Source organism: Pholcus phalangioides, unplaced genomic scaffold (assembly GCF_987345545.1).
Source record: "Pholcus phalangioides strain wild (caught in Gottingen) unplaced genomic scaffold, Ppha-v1.0 ptg000028l_1, whole genome shotgun sequence".
In the NCBI taxonomy this organism is placed as follows: Eukaryota; Metazoa; Arthropoda; class Arachnida; order Araneae; family Pholcidae; genus Pholcus; species Pholcus phalangioides.
Window position 1 is genome coordinate 578159 of NW_028301618.1, and position 21073 is coordinate 599231.

At 35.7% G+C, this 21073-nt stretch overlaps 1 protein-coding gene across 1 annotated transcript in view; it reads right to left on the reverse strand.

Annotated features, from left to right (window-relative positions):
• Positions 1–510: 510 nt before the first annotated feature.
• The window catches only part of Nipped-A (Transcription-associated protein Nipped-A), an 86744-nt gene continuing 66181 nt past the window's right edge, over positions 511–21073 (reverse strand). The window contains exons 46-68 of the mRNA XM_089252214.1: positions 18972–19350; positions 17235–17513; positions 16592–16735; positions 15457–15854; positions 14203–14338; positions 13807–13998; positions 13354–13709; positions 13049–13160; positions 10866–11107; positions 10655–10748; positions 8449–8695; positions 7700–7846; positions 7469–7602; positions 7069–7376; positions 6622–6711; positions 6391–6484; positions 3970–4077; positions 3626–3850; positions 3302–3517; positions 2044–2185; positions 1637–1833; positions 1349–1454; positions 511–788 (exon numbers count right to left, since the gene is read on the reverse strand). Coding sequence (XP_089108340.1) covers positions 679–788; positions 1349–1454; positions 1637–1833; positions 2044–2185; positions 3302–3517; positions 3626–3850; positions 3970–4077; positions 6391–6484; positions 6622–6711; positions 7069–7376; positions 7469–7602; positions 7700–7846; positions 8449–8695; positions 10655–10748; positions 10866–11107; positions 13049–13160; positions 13354–13709; positions 13807–13998; positions 14203–14338; positions 15457–15854; positions 16592–16735; positions 17235–17513; positions 18972–19350 — 4456 coding nt within the window. The 3' untranslated portion in view covers positions 511–678. The remainder of the gene's footprint in view (positions 789–1348; positions 1455–1636; positions 1834–2043; positions 2186–3301; positions 3518–3625; positions 3851–3969; positions 4078–6390; positions 6485–6621; positions 6712–7068; positions 7377–7468; positions 7603–7699; positions 7847–8448; positions 8696–10654; positions 10749–10865; positions 11108–13048; positions 13161–13353; positions 13710–13806; positions 13999–14202; positions 14339–15456; positions 15855–16591; positions 16736–17234; positions 17514–18971; positions 19351–21073) is intronic.

Here is a 21073-nt window from a genome sequence, read left to right on the forward strand (position 1 = left end):
GAAGAGTTTCGTGAATTTTTGACGACCTCTGCTTGTCTGCCTAAATAAGCTTTGCTGGAATCTTACATCAAATACCTTTCAAACCAACCATGATCCAGATTCAGCAATGCCATAGCGTGAAGAGAAGTAAAGATATATCAAGAATCTTGGACACCACTCTGGAAGGTTCCTTTCGCTTATATAGTGGTGTCACCAGAAGAGAACTATTGGCAGTTTGAATTTTATTTGGGAGATGACTTCTTATTTGTAAGTCGCTCTGTTTTTAGAATATTTCGTCAATATCACTGCATTTTAATACATGTAATAGCTGTTCTGTAAAATAAGTCTGAAATTGCTTCATGCTTTGCTGTCTCGAGTGCTTGTGAGAGACATCTGGAACAATACAATATATTTTTTCACCAACTTGAATCAGATGAAAGGCAGGAAAAAATATCTAATGCTCTTGCAATTTATTAAAGATAAATGTAAAACCAATTCGGTGTTTTTTGTCACTTGAAAATTAAGAACCAATTTTTAAAAAGTATGCAAAACTTTATTTTACTTTTACATAAACTATTTTTTTTAATGATGAAATGGATTCCGATACATATACATAAGTCATGAAAATCACAGCAATTTCTCAACGATAAGAATAAAAAAAATAAAAAGATTCAGTTTTCATTTTTGATTCCTGCTAAGTTATAGCCAAGGATGCCACGCAGGGTCCATCCTGCACAAGTTGTCGTGACTGCTTGCAACAGCGATTAGGGTGCTTACTTTGCTATCTGCGCCTTCAAATATAGACAGATCTGAAACATAAAATACATATTGAACATCCAGAAAAAAAGTACAGGCAGAAAAACTTGTGGCGCACACTAAAGTGAGTCAGATGAATGTACAAAATTATCACTTTAAACTGTTGCATTCGAGTATGTGACACTAACAGAATTTGGCATCTAAGGGAATAAATTTTGTACAGATGAATCCACCAGTACCTTATTCGAGAGTACCAGCTCATCCATACAGTGCCCTCATGAAAACATAGACGACCAAAATATAAATAAATAAAAGATGTGCGTAATAAGCCCTCTTTAGAGACTGCAAAAAACTAAAGGGAAAAAAATAGTTTGTAAATCTGCTGATGACCAAGATGAATTGATCACAATTTCTCGCAGACCAGCGCAAAATTCTCATGGACCAGCAGTTGAACATTGTTTTATTGAACCCCTCTGAATAAAAATATGCTTGCCCCAAAGATATCTGGCTGCCGCCTTAATCTCCTTCACCTCCCTCTTGATTTGTCAAGCCCTGATCTATGTTTCCCAGTTTGAATATTTAAGTCTGCTAAAAAAAATAAAAAAATGATTACTTTGAAGTCTTGCGGAAATAGCAGTCACAGCTTTGTTAACCATCTGTATCAATAAGAGTCCTTCCATTTGCTGAGGTGTTCCAGTGGGCTGAGTTTCGTCTTGACGCTACAGATATAACAAGATAATTTGAGCACAAATGAAAATCAGATCACTTATACTTTGCTTGAATTAAGGAAATGCAGTATTTACAGCTTTTGGTTTGTTTTACTTCTCACGAGAACCAAGCTTAATCTTAAAAATAATCTAGCATATGAATTAAATACATGGAGCACAAGCAACCATCATACCTTCTTGTGCCAAGCTATCATCTCGTCTCTGAGAATGGCCCTCAGTATCGCCACTACTTTGAAATTTGGTTGTACGAGGCATCGAGCAGTTGCTATCATGGAAGCAGTCATAGGCCCACAGATACCAACGCTGCTTATGAATTCTGATATGTTCGGTGTCAGCCTGAACGGAACCGGCCTATTGGCATCTAGTTCACCTGGACATAAGAAAAAATATATATATTCGAAAGGCTTGAGAACTTCATTGGGTCTAAACATGGTATGAAAAAAATCTAAAATCAAAATATGCTTACAATCAAGTTTGATTGAGTAGTTATTTCTCTGACGTAATAATTTATTTTGCTTTAGCTGTAATTTTTTTATTTAGTAAAAAATGAATATTTTCATATTGGCAATAACTTAATCACCTGTGATATCATCAACGTTGAAACGGAAATATGAAACATTCATCAATCCACTGTCTTGGTGGATGTACATCATGTCAGGATTGAGACGGGTCAGATGCAGCACATACTCGACGAAATTGATGAGGGACAGTTGCAAAGTGAACTGGAAATAAAATACAAAATAAACATTAATTTAACAAAAAAAGTCAAAAACTTAAAAACATTGTGGTTTTGCAAGTAAAGATGCATCCCTTTTAGACAGTAATAAAACGTTTTCTTTGGCAGCATTGTCTTTTCGTCATTGCTATGATGCCAGGTTTGAGTAGTACATGTTTAAAATGGTTGGCAAATTCAGGATCTTGCCAAATGTGTGGTGTGCTCTTTCGTACATTTTCTCAATGCAACATAGGAATACAAAGTGGGTATTTACAGAGAAATTTCTTCGGTTGATGGGAACATTATGAATCAAATATCCAAGTGAAACCTTTCTCATTTGGATGTTGACCACTCCAAGGCTACATTACAAATCAGCAGAATGTCATGAATTTTCTGGAAGCAAGAACAATATTCATAACTAAACCACACATGCACCTCTCGTTCATATTCTTCAATGGAATTTATAATGAAAGAGTGCATGTTGGAATGTACATGCATGCGTTGTGAACCTAACACAGAGTTTAATTCTTTGAAATGCTTGTTATGTGTTAAAGTTTTACTGCCATCTGCCTTCCAAATTTCGAAGATAACTCGGCAGGTCAAGTTTTGCTAGTAGTGTCATGCATGAATTTTTTCAAAATGTTGTAGGCCTGATTACTCTCTGGGAGATGAGTTTTCCATATTCAAGGCTTGAATGAGAACCAAACTTTAGTTGACCAATCACTATCCATCAGTAAGGGTTTGAACCTGGGTTCTTCCGATACGAGCTCATCATGATATAAACTTGACATCATAGCAGCATATTCATGACAAACGCCTGAGCTGCGATATCGGAAAAATTACTTCAAAGAATTGAGGAAACAATGGATGCATAGGAAACTTCCATTATAGTATCTGATATAATGGTTGTTTAAAGTATTTAAATTTTCAGCCAGGCAGGAGAGGGACCCAGAATATCACTCACCCAGCACGAATGGTGCTGTTAAGAAAGCCCAGTACACAAGCTGTTTTAATCTTCTCATGTCCGAAAAATAAAAATAATCATTTTCATATGAAGTCTGCAATTTAAAATGAGAATGTCTAAGTTTGTTATTGATTTTTGAAAACTAGAATCTCTACATACCTGTTTTCTGAATGTCCAATAATCAGTGGCAGAAGCATAAGTTCGTTCAGCCCATTCTTTCAGAAGCGCCCTAGACACCATTATGTTCTGCACATCCTTGAGAATGTCCCGCAAGACTTGGTGACTGGCTTGAGATCCACGAGACTGGACAGTAGCAAGTCTTTCGTAAAAGCGAGTCAAAGGAGCATCGTGATCAACTGACTTCCTTTCGCAGCACTTGATTGCAAAAAAATAAAAACATATTTCAGAGAGAAATGTATGGAATTCATGTATCATTTACGAAGGGCAACAGAAAGCTTAACAAATCCCTCACTGTATATTCACCTGTTTGTAAATATCGAGAAGAGACACAGATGAAACACTGTCTTCAACAAGTCGCATTTGTGGACTAAGTGACACGACTCTGGGAACTGTAAAATTTAGGAACCTTCGTAACGTCTCTTTCTGTTTGCCAAGATAGCTGTTAAGCATACGCAGCAGTTGCAGCACTCGTTCTTCTCTCCTTGCATCACTTAAACATGCATCATTGATCACAAGGTAGGGATAAATCTGTGGATATCGAGGGAATCGTTAAAATACATTTTTATCAATTCCACAAAAACCAAAACATCTTAAATCTGCAATGCGAAATAAAAATTTAATTAGAATAAAACACAAAGATCAATCACCTTTCCATTGTGGCCTTTGATGTATAACCTTCGAGCAGCAGTATTATGCTTTTGAACAATGCTGACTCTCGGCATGAAACGTGCAATGCGCACGTAATAGTGATTTGGCTAAAGAAAGAGTAGAAACATTAAATCATGAAGATGTAAACTATTTTGAATGGTAGACATAAATTATACTACTGGGATCTGTCAAATGTTTTTGTACCATCTTAACTAAAGTATCAGTAAACAGACTTCAATAAATCTTAACACACAGCAGTTTGTAAATGGGTGTCTCACAAATTTGGCCTAAACCATGACACCCTTATTTCTTTCCAGTGAAGGAGTTGACACAATATATATTGGGTATAAAACTTACTTTTTATCTTTACCACTCACCTGGCTACAACGTCGCAGCCATAAGTAACAGTGGTGCCTACGACACCATATGATGGAATACATATGCTGCCACCTCCTAAAGCATCCTTCTACATTATTTGCTCACCAGTAGATAGAGTTAAGCAACCATATTCCAAGAAATAAATTTCCTGCATTCATTTTGAATTTAAACAGCCCGTACTGGCTTTGTTTACAATTAAGAATTCAATGTTTTTTGTTTTTAATACTAATTAGCAATTATTTCAATTATTATTTTATTTAAAAAGCAAAGAACATGATAAACTTAGTTTTAATGTAATCATAAAAAAATTCAATCAAAAATATTTCATTAGCTTTAAAACTTCCAAAAAAGTAAAAGGAAAAATGCACACATCTGCATAAAAAGGGGCATATGCGCAAACCGTGCATAGCACACAAAGAAATTAATTTGCCACATGACTGGTTGAACAGCAACATCATTGGATAATTATTTAACCCTAACTCAGCTCATGAAAAAATATATGCCATTCTCCTGTTTGTTTTTTTTTAATATATAATTGAAAGTTTTCACTTTACATGTTTCAGTTCAGAGAACTTTGTGGAATCTGATGAGCACATGCCCTTTTTTTATCAGTGTTACAAAACAATGTCTCTGCCCTGTGGCATTAGATAACCAGGAAGAAGATTTAAACAAAGGAGGGAGGAGGGGCAAAAATGAAAAATCCAAATTGATTGACTGCAACATCACGCTGCAGTAAAGTTTCGTCTGAAAATAGTACCATTTGTGCTTCAGCAAAACAAAAACTCATTAAAAATCTGTTGTCCCCATGAAATTGACGAAAAAAAAAAGCCAGAAACAAATAAGAAAAGTGCAATTGACAAAAACAATCCTTCAGAATATCCGTGTCTGTCCATTGTGCAAATGAGTAGCCAAAATAAATGGAACATGTAGCGAGTGTCAAGCACAAATATCAAGTTAGAGTTGAAATGGCATGTCAGATTCACCTGTCTCTCTCTACACGGTTAAACGGTAATTTCTTTTACCATGAATTTTAAACTTCGCTGCGGACTGTATCCACAGATAAAGTGCCTCTGTAAGAAATGTTTGGCTGTTTTTATATATTTTTGATCATTTTCAGTTAATTATTTGTCCAATTCCATGAAAGAACCCAAATACGGGATATTACATGTCATCATTATCATGGTTTTCTGTGCATGAGAGCTAATTATAGAGTGGTTCATGTGGCATATTTGGGCATCATGTGGCATATTTTTTCAGTAATAGGTTGGTCTGCTGACCACAAAATATGTAGCCTAATCAAAACAAAATTGGTAAGGAGTGCTTTTTTTTGCCAGAATAATGTCACACATGACAAGGTGTAAACAGAGATGATTAACATGGAAAAATTATCCTCAACAACACAATATTTATATGAATTTTTCAAAAGAGCCACTACTAATACATGTCTCACAGCAACAATGAAATCAATCGTATGCATGTTAGAAGATTTCCATCATACATGCAACTACAACAGCCATGAATTTTGATAACAAAATCCTCAGGAGCTTCATAGAATGTCCTCGTATCCCCATAAAAATTGAATAGACAAGTTTTTCTACATTTGCAGGAAAGAACCTCTTCTCTGCCTTTATTGTTTCAACTACACCACTCATTCAATTTAACAGAAAATTTGATTAACTACCGTTTGACGTTTTTAAGAAGTCACGTAGTAAAGTTTATGAAAAAATAGAAATGCTTTTACAAAAAAAGCGATCCTCACATATTCCCAAGAGATTGCATGATCTGTTCAGGGAACTTAAGTAAACATCTATGCCTGAACCAGGATCTGAACCCAGACCTGCATAGTCTGAGGATAGTTCTCTAACCACTCAATTGCCAGAGGGTAAATAATGAGAGTATTTCTCAGCGAAAAAGAGCAATTTATATTTAATCAAAATGACATTAGAAAATTAAAATTTATAACAAGTTAAAAAAGACAATACTGCTATATCTTGTTATAACAGTAATTTTTATGAATGATAATGGCAGAAAAGTTATTTTACCCGTGGAAGAAGAAATTCGCCAGGTATTTCAATCTCTGCAGTCTGTTGGGAGAAGTGACTCAAGAAACGACATTTCTCTTCAATCAAGAATGATCTGCACACGGGGAAAAAAATTCACTTGAGCACACTATTTATACAGAATTTCATTCAAAATGATAGGAATTTCCTAGCGCACATTCAAGAATGCTATACAGAAAACATATTTTACCTCAATTTAAAAAAATTACTCACTTTGGCAGCAACTTGGTTTTGGCTTCAAGGATTTTGATCCATTTCTTCAGTTTCACAATGAGATTCTGGAGCCTCATTGCTCCTGGTACACTATAGGTGACAAAATAAAACGTAAATACATGTGTTGAAATTCAGATATTATATTGGTGCGAATCACGAGACAGTAAATTACCAGGTGTAGCCGTATCCGTTTCCATTAGATATACACAAATTTTAGACATCCATGATATTGGTACACTTTTTGAAAAGATATCAAACTTAGCTTCCTCGAATAACAGGGGAAAAATTAAATTTAACAAATGGCAGAAAAATATGGAAAAAAACTGATCTGCTCCATTTAAAAAAAATTTGACCATTTCTTTAGACTTTCTCTAATACGTAACGTGTCGCAAATCAATAAATATTGCTTGCATTAGCAAACAGTGGGTGACAAAAGAAAATCATTACTTGAAGTCAAAGTCTGCTGTGAACTGTCCTTTCATCTTCTGGAATACTGGATCATGAGCGGTGGCTTGAGCTCTACGAACGAGAGATTCTGCAGCAGCATTAGAGTATGTTTGAGACACTCCTGCAACACTTTCAACACCAACACCGAAAGTGGAAACCAGCTTCTTGACAAAGTTCAAAGTGTGTGGTGTAACACTGGCTTCAGAGACAGCTCCAGCATTTTCATAAGCAACAGCATAACATTTGGCAAGACCCTGTCTCAACTGACGAAGCACTTCTTCATACACGTTCTCTCTAAACCAAACCATCTACAAAACAGAAACACAAGAGGAATGTGACATCAGAAATAGAAAAAAAACCATCAACCTCTGAAAAACAATACAAAATACAATCCACGTACTTGGTCCACAATTCCTTCCAATGATGCCAAAACAGTTGGGTGAAGGTTACGCTGATTGTGCATGATCTGACTGTACCTTATCATCGGAGTTGTAGCTCTGATAGATCCAGCTTCTGAAAATTGCCTAGGCGGCGCTGGAAGAGTAGAAGAGTAATTTTGCACGAGAACTTTCACGGAAATAAAATTTCAATTTTCTAATACTAATAAGCGTAAAATAAAAGAAACAATTACGCGTGTTTGTGGAACCTTCTGTCAATGAAGGCATGTTTGAACTAGATGCTGCAGAATGTCCAGAACCTGTTTGTTGCTGATTCTCCATTGCAGCAGCGGCCGCGGCGGCTGCAGCAGCTGCTGCTGCGGCACTCTGTTCAACTTTGCCTGAAAAAGTTGGTTGCGATTTATAATGGCGTCATAAACTCATCATTTTAAAGATACTCAATAAAACTAAGCAGGCTCAATTTAAATTATTCACAGCATTGACGAGAATTCCAGATTCATCTACATGTAATGATTTTTTTCTTTTTCTCCTAGGTTGAATCTAAATACAATGGAACTTTTACATCTCATTGAGTTTCCTATCTAATCGAATGTTTCCATTTCTTGTTCAATTAGAATTATCCAAAATATTAGAAAAATTTGAAGTCGGAAGAAAAAAAATAGTGATTTTAGTCTGAGGAAATCTGGACTAATCTGTTCAATCTTCATTATCTAGGGACACTGGCTGCGAAACCATTTGTTGAACAGTATATCAATGAAAATTAAAAAAACACATTTTAATTTAGGCTCATGGTGGGTGCCATTTTTCTCCAACCTTGACTTCTGGCTCAAATAGTCATACTAACATCATCCACTGAGCAATATTGTTTAGCAGCTTAATTGGATAATTTGAATTTTTTTTTGCTGTCCGCTTCAGCTCGGTTAATTCAAAGTTCAACTGTGTAACTACTATGAAACATGCAAAAAAAAAATTAAGCTATTACTTCTTTCTCTCTGTTCGATTTTCGATATCAAATATAACGTTCGAATGGGGAAATAGACTGCTTGAGGAAACATCCTTCCCACGTGGCTCAAAATGTTCAGCAAGTGGTCGCCCTCACTACGAGCTAAACAGGTTAGCAGCTGAGGAATCCATGGCAACCACTGTAGTGGAGGAACACCAAAACTGTATTTGTCAACAGCTTTGGCAAGCTGATGAGTGTCATCGTCATAACTCAATAGCCACAAAACCTGCACGAATTAGAAAAACATCTATACACAAGGAAAAATACATAATTAACAAGGAAGGGGGGGCGGGTATACAACAGATTTCTATAAAAAGGTACTTCAGCAAGGCATTGAAGGAAAAAATAGAAATTTCACAATACAAAACAAGCAAATCTATTAAAAGACTTCATTTCCCGTAATAAATGATTTTTCTGTGATTTTTAACAACAATTGACAACTTTGCCTACTTATGGCATTTTATTTGTTGCACTTGATTTCCCATACTTGAAATCCAGATTTTACATATTTTTCCTGAAAAAAACGTGGTCAGCAAAGAATTTCAAGGACTGAAAGCACTTTTTTCAGTGATTTATCATTCAAGCAAAGCATAATGAGGATTTTAAGGGAATTTTCTATAAAGGTATGAAAAAATCTGAATAATCTGCAGACGTGCCAACTTTTGAAATCCAGAGATTCTCCCGAGGGGGGGGGGAAGGATCCCCTCCCGGCACTCATGGACTAGATAAAAAATTCACAAATAAAAAATTTTCAAAATTTTTTTTTTTTTAAGAAAAAGGTAAAATTCAGGTTCTGCATTGCCCAAAGCTGTATAAAGATCTCGAGCCGCTTTGGCATTGCCCCTGAGCAGGATATAATTCCATGTCTTTCCATGCAGAATAGGGAAATCACATCTACATACTGTTCATAAAATATAAGTGTTTCCTTTCGTGGATGCTATCAGTGATTGATAATCTTGGATATATGAACTCTTAAAAGCTTTATATTTAGCTTTACATAGCTAAAAGTTTTATATTTTCCTTTCTGAAGATGTTTAATCGGAAGAAACAATGTAAAAAAATTCAAATTACAAAGCTGCCGACGAAAAAATGTGTTTTCCGCACAGCTGTTAATGGAATACAATAACAATTATACAGGAATTTCGGCAACCAAGGTCATGCCCCTGATAAATGATTGCTGATAAACGCTACGAAAACGAAGTCGCATCTTTTCCAGTTGCTTAAATGCAATCAGACTCTTTAAGGCTCCTCAATGGATATGGCTGTCCTGTATGGGTGTTTTCCCCTAACCATGACAGCAATCATTGACGCTACGACAACGTGAAAGCTCGCGTAAAATCTAATTTTCTACCAAAATCCGGAGAAATTTTTAACAAATCCAGAGAGCAGGAAGAAGGATGAAAAATCCTGAGTTTCCCGCCTAAATTGGGAAAGTTGGCAGGTCTGAATCTGGTGTCGGACCAGAAGATTTTAAAAAGGCTGAAAAATCTGAAGGCTTCTGGGTAAATCTGAAGCATTGGCACTATGCACTATTGGTGGCAGCTTGTTATATCGCCATAATGTTCAGGTAAAACTGCTTGCAACTGCATTTCCACTGCTTCCTGGTACACAAGATTCAGGAAGTGTGGATATACTGATATACAAATAGCAGTAATAGGAAGTATCTGATATACGAATAGCAATCAGATTCCTCAAAACTTTCACGTGAGTTTCCTGTCTCATAATTAGTCTGTCTCAAAAGCTCAATTAATAACCCTTAGAGAAAAATACATAAAGCGCTTAATGTGGACACAACCTCAACTAGTCATTTTTTGTGGGGGGGGGGGGGGAACAAGTTAGAGAACTTTTTGTTAGCCTGTCATACAGTGGTATCTGAATTGTTTTAGTGAGCACCTGTGGGTTCTTAAATTTGGTTTCATGTAGGAAATTGATTTCTTTAGCTCTGCCAGCACTGCCTCATCATTGTTTATTTTAGGTTCTGCCTAAAATAAACAATGTTATGCAACTGTCACTATTATAGCAATTGTTCTATTATAACAATTGGTACATTCATACTATATCCTACAGGTTTTTCTTTGATATATTTTCAACGAAATAGAGTCGTTATAACGAGAGTCAACTATATGAAGTTGCTTCTATAGCTATGTATATATATATAAATAAAGAAGTCTTGATCAATAATCACCTTGGCTAAATATTTGCGAGATTTGCTTTCATTTTGTTGGCGAGAAGAATGCAGATAACAAGTCAAGGCAGAGACACCCAGAGACATTGTTCGACTGAAATAGAAAATTCATTAAAATTATATTTCACATGATTATAACAAATATGCCTTAAAAATAAAATGCCTTAAGAAAAAAAATTTGATAAAAATATATACATATATGAAACCTTACCTCTCAGGTTTCTCTTTTGTGAAAAGTTGTTCCAGGTAATCTCCCCATAGGGCCCACGCCTTCACTAGGGTATCATACAGTTGAGCAGCAGAACTGAAAGATTTATTTGCATCTTCGGTACGACCCATCACTGATAAGAATAATCCTTTCATGGCATAAAATTCAGATGCCATGTCTTTCGAAAAATAGTCCATCACAGTCGATTCAATGAGCTCCAATCCTTGATTGAGAGCTGCAGATGCCTATCGAGAATATAAGTAACTTTCAGAAAATGCTTTTTCTCTGGGCTATGGTTAGTATATCAATATCACATTTCAAATTGTGACTTAAGTGTAATGGCGACAATATTTGTACTGTTGTAGGCCTGTTGCTGTGGCAAGACTTTTTAAATGGAGAGATCGGCTCGCATTCATGCCTAGAAGTTGTGAGAAATCACAGAAAACCAACTTCAGCTGACCATCACTGTGATTGCAGTGGAGTTTGAACTAGGGTTCTCACAATGCAAGTCTGTCACTGACCACTCGACCACCACCATACTTTTGACGTGTTTGTTTTGGTTCCCGTTTTTGATACACACAGGCTTTAACAATTCCATTGAGAATGGAATTGGCCCCTGATAACCATGACCATTCCAGTTTTGACACTAGAGGTGGTTGCCGTTCTCATGACGCCACGTAAAGTGAAGCCTGGGATTGGTCGACTTGTTCAGCTGCTGAACCAATTTTATTATATATTTGCATAATTTTTTTCCCTCTTATATAAAGATGTGCAGTTGCATCTACGCATTTTACCATTTACTTGTTACAGACAAGGGAATGTGCTGGAAAGCGAGACTCAGACATTCAAGTACTTACCAATTAGACTTCATATTACCAACCTCAACAATTCCCCGGATTAAGGTGAGTCAATATTAATATAGGCCTAACTTATCATTGAGATTACGAGCACTGCATGTCATGTTAGTACCTAGAATTATAAGTCTCGACTTGACTCAAGGTCCCCTATTTAAAATATAATAGTACACGAGGGGGGGGGGGGGAATATATATATATAAAATTGGACTACTGCTGCTAAAAAACATTGAATACCACAAACATTCTTCCGCCAAATTTCCGATGAATTGCTGCATACAAGGAAGTGGCACCAATATTATTCAAACACCATGTTTTATGATGAAACTATATATTTATCTGACAACTCAGAATATTTCAATTGTGGCAGATTTTTCCACACTAACAACTCTTCCATTTGTTGCTTGAACTGGTCATGCTGCATCAGTGAAACAGATACATGACTAGTATTGTAGACGTGCCAACTTTTGAAATCCAGAAATCCGGAGATTCTCTCTGGGGGGAGATATAGACTCGATCAAAAAAAAAGTTCATAAAAAAAAAAAAAAAAAAAATATTCGGGATTGATTTTTTTTTTTTTTAAATAAATTAAGAGAAAGTTACATTCTCCCCCCCCCCCCAAGGCAGGTTCTCATTGCCCCTGGGCAGAATATAATTCCATGTCAGTCTTTCCATGCAGAATAGAGAAATCACATCTACATACTGTTCATAAATTATAAGTGTTTCCTTTCGTGGAGGATGTCAGTGATTGATAATCTTGAGTATATGAATTCTTAAAAGCTTTATATTTAGCTGTATATAGCTTAAAGTTTTATATTTTCTTTCTGAAGATGTTCAATCGGAAGAAACGATTTAAAAAAGTTCAAATTACAAAGCTGCGGACAAAAAAATGTGTTTACCGCACAGCTATTAATGGAATACAATAACGATTATACAAGAATTTCGGCAACCAAGGTCATGCCCCTGATAAATGATTGCAGATAAACGCTACGAAAACGAAGTCGCATCTTTGCCAGTTGCTTAAATGCGGTCACAGACTTTTTTAACGGCTGCCCTCTATGGGTGTTTTCCTTAACGACGACTGTAATCATTGACTCCACGACAACGTGAAAGCTCGCGTAAAATCTCATTTTCAGCCAAAATCCGGAGAGCGGGAGGAAGGATGAAAAATTCGGAGTCTCCCACCTAAATCGGGAGAGTTGGCAGGTCTGGTATTGGCACATGCTTAAGTCGATAGAGACTTGATAAATAGGGGGTTTCATTACATCTACAAGTAAAAAGCAAAATACGAAAACACCAAGTTACATGGTATTGATCAGATAAAGTTTTTACCTCTTGCATGTCTATTTTACTGACTGTATCGGCAACTTGCAAATAGCATTTTAATTGTTGCCTTATTTTCTGGAAGCAATCAACAACTGGAACACCTGGAATGGCATGGATCCTAGACGTAGATTGAGCAACAAAAAAATTCAAGTTGAGATTTGATGCAAGAAATTTTGAACACTTTAAATTTTAAAGTTAATGACAAATTCCTTATGCATCTATTTCTTTGCTTGCTAAAGCCATATTAAAAAAAAAATCAAGGTGCTGCAACAAATAACCACTAAATGTGTGATTCAATCTATTCTACTTACTTCCCAAGTGCCTCTATACAGACATTTGGTAAGCCATGTTTCCGAGCTATTTTACCATAGTGAATTGTTGACTGAGCAGAAGCGTGAACTCCCAACATAGCATTGTTGCTCTGAGCATCTGCCTGTCCATTGCTACTTTGACTGTAGCTGTTGACGATAGTACGGTAATTCTCTTGTCTCCAAGCAAAAATCTCACTCCAGTGGGATAGATCGTCGCTCAAGACTGGCAATCGATGTCTCCAGGTCTTGATCATAGCCTTCACATCGTTGAGACTGCTCTGGCGGCTTATATTCGTGGGCTGAAGGCCTTGGTGGATCTGGGCAGAATCTTGCAGTTCCATAATTTGTTGAGCCGCCTAAGTATTGGATGAGAATTAAAAATTTACCGAAACTACATAGTCAAGAAACTTACACAAATCTTCAATGAGGCAGTACTTAAACATTATTCATTACCTGCAAGATAGGTAGATGAATATGAGACACGATATGAGGAAGACGTCTCCACTCTTTTATAGAAAGGGTTGATGCAAGTTCCACAAGCCTTTCTACTACATTCAAGTGTCGATCTGTTGGATGACATATGCCGAGATAACCTTTGTACAAGTGAACTTTCCAAGCATTCTCCTTCGAACAGTTCATTTCGACCTAAAAATATTAATATTTTTGTAATAATCACATATTTACAATAAATGCTAATTTCAAGAATATTCTGAAAACATTTATATTTCACTTTTTTACACACACAACTATATTACTAAAAGGGGAAAAAAGCAACAATTGCATGCACAGTGAAGCTACGTATAATAACTGAGCATAAAACTATTATATCTCTAAATTCCAAAAACATACCTGTTCAAGAGCCTCTTTCATTTGTGGCCAATTAGGTTGTCGCCATGCATTCTCAAGAACCAGATTTGCATTGTAACACTCTTTCATGGAGCCAAAATCCAGTAAAGCTTCCCACATATTCATTTCTTTTGCACACCTTAAAAAAATGCATAAGTCTGTTGGTATTTAGATCAATTAATCTTAATACAGTAGAACCTTTATTACCCACGCGCGGATCAACTGTGCTAGAAAAATTTAGCTCTTCTCTATCCATGTCGTTGCTGGCTTTTTTTCATTAGTTGTGTTTAATTTTATGAAGGTTTGTGATGAAAAAAATCATTTCCATTTCATAGAACTAGATTTAGTCATTCTTTTGTACAACTGCAATCCCCACCCTCTATTATGAGCGCTGAACTCCAATGTCAATGCCTTGAAACGGCAGCCCCCCCCCCCCCAATGCACACATAAGAATGCATACATTATCCTGGGGTGATAGGCACTTGCAGATTTATAGCCAATTATAGGAAATGCTGATTAGTTAAATTTTTTTTACAACTGAAAGGCACAAACAAGGTGTAATTTGAGATGTGATCACATGACCACACGGCTTATCAGCTAGATAGCTAGCACCATTTCCTGTTTGTATCATTCTTGTAATAAATTTTATAGCTGTGCACAATAGCTGACAAGAAAAGGACAACATTTCAGTGTTTTATCTGTGATCACCTTCCCCAACATTAGCCTGGATAATCTAGGTTCTACTGTATTTGTTATCAGTGAAACAGTATATTAGTAGTGTGGCTATCATTCAAGTAATTTTTTATTCAATTTTTTTACACATAATATTAATATAAAGAGTGGATAGTCGTTTTTAAACAGGTAAAATAAAATTGAAAATGAAATATTTGTATTTTAATTTATTCTTTTTACTCCTAGCAGTTTAACCATGTTTTTCGATCACCCGTGTTCACCTTTTCCACCATTAGCCCGGATAATCAAGGCTCTATTATATATACTCTCGCTAATCCAGTACATATCAGACTAGGGTGGTGTGCCAGATTATCGAAATTGCTGGAGTAGTGAAATGAATACACGTTCAAATAATAAACTTTTGCGCAAAGACGTGCAGTGACATGTTTTTTTCTATGGAGGAAAAAGGAGGGATTTCAAAGAAAACTAGCCTAAAAATACCAGGATTATCAAGGTTCTATTTCTGTATTGTTCAACACAAATTGCATGAATCACATATTGCAATAAAAAGTCAAGTTCACAAACCTAATCCAGTGATCGATCCAAAGTGTATTTTCGCTCTGCAGTGCAACGGGTGATGCGAACGCCGCCTCTTGCCTGCATTTCACCATCACCTGTTCATACACAGGCATAGCTTGCCCAAAGAATCCTTGTTGTTCCAATGCAATGGCAGTTGCTGTCTCTGGAAACTTGGCTCTTTTCTGCCACATGCCACAGAAAAGGTCGTCCTCCTTCAGCTGGAAATACAAGTCAGCTATCCTGTCGAGAGCTTCGTGTTTCATGTTCACCCCACCGTCTTCTTCGACAGGTTCAGCAAGGAAAGCTTGGGCTTTAACTTGCATTGGATTCAGGTTCTTTTCAAATGCAACTTGTTCCAAAAGTAAGCACGAGCGGTGCCACAGATTATGGGTCTTTCCAAGATACTGAAATTCAAATATTAAACATAAAAAGTTGAATATTTTACATATCATATACAACAGAATTTCATATACAGTAGAACTCTTTTTCCAGGTCTGACAGGGACCGGAATTGCCCGGTTTTGGCTATCAATACCGGGAAGGCCAGATAAAGTTACAATAAAATATTCAATGTAATTATGGTTTGAATATACTAAACCAGATCTGTTACACAGAGTGATGGATTATAATGGTGCCAAATTCACCTTTTAGCTGCTCCTACATTGCAAAGGAGCGCTAAAATGCGTGCTAGCCCCGGCTGACAAAGTATCTAGTTGCGGCCCAGCATATGGTCAAAGCAGATTGAAGTTCTCACGAATACTTAGGATGTCGAAAGGCTGAAATAAAACTGGCTGTTTGTTTCAGAAGATTTATCTTTCTTGATTTTACACGGTGATAATTTACATTATGCTTGTGATGAAAATTAAACATTCTGGGCATTAAAAATTAAAGCAAAAATTTTCCCTGGATAAATTCTGTGGAAATAATTTTTTTTCCCTAAAAGTAGGGATTTTTTTATAATAATGGCTGAAATTCAGGAGATAAGGCGTTTTCCAAGAAATGGAGTAGAGAGAAATTTGGAAACCACCTAGAAAACCCAGGAGACTTAGCACCAGATGAACCTTCTGGATTAATAAAATTTTTAACGTAACATAGGAAAGTAAATATAAACAAGTTTCTTATGCACACGAGAGTGATTTTACCTTCAAAATAGCAGGTTTTATCTGTACAGGTGGTAAGAAATGTGAAACTGACTCGGTGAATACTCCAGTTGCACTTGGATGACAGTTGCTTTGAATAACATGACTTCCACTACACAAAAACGGCACTATCTCAGCAGCAAGAACCTACAATATTCAAGGAAACATTAGTCTGCTAGATTGATGAACAATATAGAACAGGGGTGCACAACGTTTTCAAACTGATTGAAAAGATTGAACCTTTGATATAGAGTACTATAATGGAAGTACTTTTTGCATATTCTTGATATGTCTCACAAATTGGACAATTAATATCTGACCATCGTGTACTTATTTCGAATAATTCTTTGAAATAAGTATACAATGGTCAGACATTAATGGACCAATGAGACATGCAAAAGAATATTCAAAAAGTCATTCCATGCCACTGAGCTAGCCGAGAACATTTAAGATTTTTTAATTGGACTAAGAGCTCTTCTGTTACTTTCTTTAAATTTTGAAAATGCAAACTAATAGGGTCAGTTACTGTTTCATACTTTTATGCTCAGTATAATTGTATAAAAAGCCAATTTATTATATTAATAAACAAAAATGCACATTTCTAGACTCAAAAACATGAAATTTAGAAATTTCAATATAAACTTACGCTTTGTTGTTTTTCAGTCAATATTTTCCAGACACGTGGGAAAAAATTAATCCAAACATGCTGTGCTAATGAAGTGTCCATATGGCACAACTGAGCTGTAGCAACCAGAAAGTTCATGGTTGTCTCACTCTGTAACTTCCTTAAAATTTCTAGCTGCCTTACGAGCACTCGCTGCATCCTTTCACGAGGATCCACAACAGTTTTTGGTGTCACAGCTGTGGGTGTTATGCTTCCATCGTTGTCTTCGATTTTAAGAGTTGAAATGTCAATAATTGGATCCTATAAAAAAACAAAATATCAATGTCAGTCAATGGAGATAAATATTTTAGACTTTGAAGGGGGGGTATAACTGTCCAATCCCAAAGAATCTGTCAGATTACGTGCTCATGAGCACTAGATAAACGTTTCAATTAAATACCTTGTACAAATTGTGTTGTAAGATTGAAATCATCCCAATTTCATGCATTCATATATCGAACTTCCAAAAGGGTGCTTCTCCTTTGATGATACAGCGCTTGCAACCAGAGAAAGATTGAAGGGACCCCCTTGTCTAGACTTTCATATTGCAATGTAATAGTGAGCTTTTGACGTAGCTCCAGATGTAGAAATGAGCGTTTTGCACTCATTTCTACATATGGAGTGTAAAATATTCATGAGCATAAAATATTTTTATCGGACCAGATGAACTAAACTTGTTCTCACGATAAAGTTTGTAAAAATTATCTACAAACATCTAACTGAACATGACAGTCCTTACATAGGAACAAGAAATGATTGTTTTCACCTCGCCTCTTACGAGTCTTAAATTTATGCTGGGCTCATTAAAAAGACTGGTGTTAGGATTAACTTAAGGGGGGTTAGTTAATATAAAGTTAATATAAAAAAGTTTCAGCTTTCTAAAACACTTTCCTTACATCACTAGAAAAATTAGAAAATAAGAAGTTTGATGAAACCTATAAGTTTACTTCCATCAACCCAAAACCATAAGTTGACGAAATCCTCAATTGCTGCTAATGTGGCTGAGAATTACCAATGAGTGGTAAAAGACTACTGGAACACAGTGAATTGAAATAGTTCACAGGAAAGGAAGTTGAACACTATTAAAATGTGATGAATATTAAATTGTGAAGGAATAAGTTATGAAACGTACCTTTACAATTTTAGTAAAGATTACAAATTCAAATAAGCTTTGTTGAAAAAAAATAAAATAGGACTATCGAAAAAAGAAGTCTGAATGAATAAAAGTATGGTATTCATGGCCAAGCTATTCTTGATATTAGCAGTAAATCAAATTGTTTCACATATTTTACTGGTTCAGAAAGGTGAAAAAACGCTGTTCTATGGCAATAGATAATTACTAAGTCTGAACTAAAAAGATAAGCAAGACACCAAAATATAACATCTGAGCACAGCCACTTAGAAAATAGTCTGAAAACGCCATTTCCACCTTGTACTAAATGAATAAGTCAAAATTTAAAAACATGAATAATCTCAACATCAAACAATATAAACCAGATTGAGTATGGTTAGTAAAGTTAACTTTGTCGTAACCCAGAAAAATTATGCAGGATTTAAATTAACAGAAACGAAATTTAATAACTAAACTGTAAAAGAAATAGTTTATTTTCTTTCAGTGGGACACATTATTCAAAAACAACACGACAGAGCTGGGGCATATCTAGTCGATAGTGCAATATAGTATTATAAAGTTAAAAAACTTAAAAACAATAAACTTACGCTTTCTCTTGTTATCTCAATTTCCATAGGTTCGTCTTTGATGAGATCAAGATTTATCCTCTCTTGGCAATCTGCCATGCCAGTGATGGATGTGACCGTCGGTAACAATATATTTACAGCTGCATTCTTAATGACCGAGCTGTCATTAGCAGTGACTAAAAGAAGCTCTATACAGTTTTTGATCCAGAAGTGTGGGCCAATGGTCTCCCAATTCTGAGAACACACTATGTACATAAGCCTTTCGTGAAGTCTCTTATGTATGCTGGAATTAAATACCTCGAAAAATTTGGCACGAATGTGTGGCTGGATGCATCGAAGGCCAGCCATGAAAGCAGGTTCCAGTTTAGATTGCAATTCTGTCCCTTTGAGAGAATCATCCCTGGAGAGAAAAGATATATATATACACACACGATTTCTCTACAAAAATCAGGTAAAAAAACTAATGGAATAAAACTTAGTTTTGGAATATCCAATATCCTTTAAGAAATAAAAAAGGAAAATCAGGTTTTTAGAGAATAAACTACATTCTTATCACCTTTATACCATTTTCAAAAATTTAGAAACATCTCTTAATCTAGTTTAATGATGGGCAAACTGCAACCCACGTTGAAGTCTTATCAGGCCCGCCACAAATTTTAACACAGTAATTTTTCAATTTCTGTCTTAAATTCAAAAATAAACCAAATTATAGAATAAGGATTATTGGATGCTTTTTTTTGCTTTAAAAATATTTTTACAAACATTTAACTATCAAAAACAATGCTAATATTTGTAATGAAAATAAGATTTAACAAAAAGAGTAAAATTTAAGTTGGCAAAACCTTTAACACAACAAATTTTTGCAATTGATCATTGTAATATGCAAATTCGCCACAAATGACATTGCCACTATTCAGTATAGTTCTGAAGTTAGCAAAATATGGAAGTTGAAATCAGAAAGACTGTTTCAGAAATTGCAGCTCTTATAACATAACAGAAATGACAAGAATCTAATGACTGGCATCTAAGCAAAGGATGGCTGCACGGAAAATTGAAAGCTCATATGGACTTCCAATGCCAACAGATACGGTTCATAGATATATACAAGAAACAGGTACAGCAGCATATTAAAAAAAAGGTAAAAAATCAGTTTTGAAATGAGAGTACAAAATACAAAGATTAGTGAGCTTGAAAATATGTCACATGGATCGACATTGCCCCCAACTCAAGCATACCCACAGGATTCTATGTTATACCTGCAGATTCTATTACTCTCTGGACAATTCCATCGTCCAGCAGGGGGTGATATCGCCCACTATATAGAACACTGCACTAGAGGATGATCTATTACTATATGATTAACCTCTAGCTGATTTCCAGTGGGAGTTTCAGCAAGATAATACAGGCAGATCATAGTAATAGGGAACCATTGCATATAGTAGAGAGGTCATGCAAAAAAGCCTACTTTAATGATAAAAATTTTATAAGTTCTTGATTGGCCGGCATGTATCCCCCACAACTCACTAGGTAGTAAATTACTCATAGCGATAGACCCGAGTTGTGTTGCTCAGTTTGAAAGAAATGCATGTATCCCTAATCGCAAACCTATTGAGAATCTTTGAGGCACTTTGTAGAAGGTCTATAGAAATAATCGACTGCATTCATCAGTAAAAGATCATAAAGCTTCCATTGGGCGTTATTGGTATTATTTTAAGCTGCAGATAATAAAAGAAATAGATAATTTTCCAAGTAGCATCTCCATAAAAGCATGTCGCAAGCAAATATTTTAAAAACTTCAGACAAAGACAGACTTTTGTGAGCAGCACGAAGCAATATTCTCAAGACTGAGACAAAAATCATGGTGTTTTTTTTACAGCCACAATTGAATGAAACAATATTCTTCCTTCAAAACCATTTCACTAGGAAGACATCCTGAAAAAATTTCAGTTAAACACCCAGCTAGAATTTTATAATACTGGCTGAAACTTTTATAACGCCATACTCGGCTGACAAGCTCCAAACTGGATGTTGCTTTCAACCACCAGGCTGCAAAAAAATAATGGGGAAAACTCTATGAAGATATGTTTGTTGTTACTACTATATATCGTGATTTCAATTTCGAA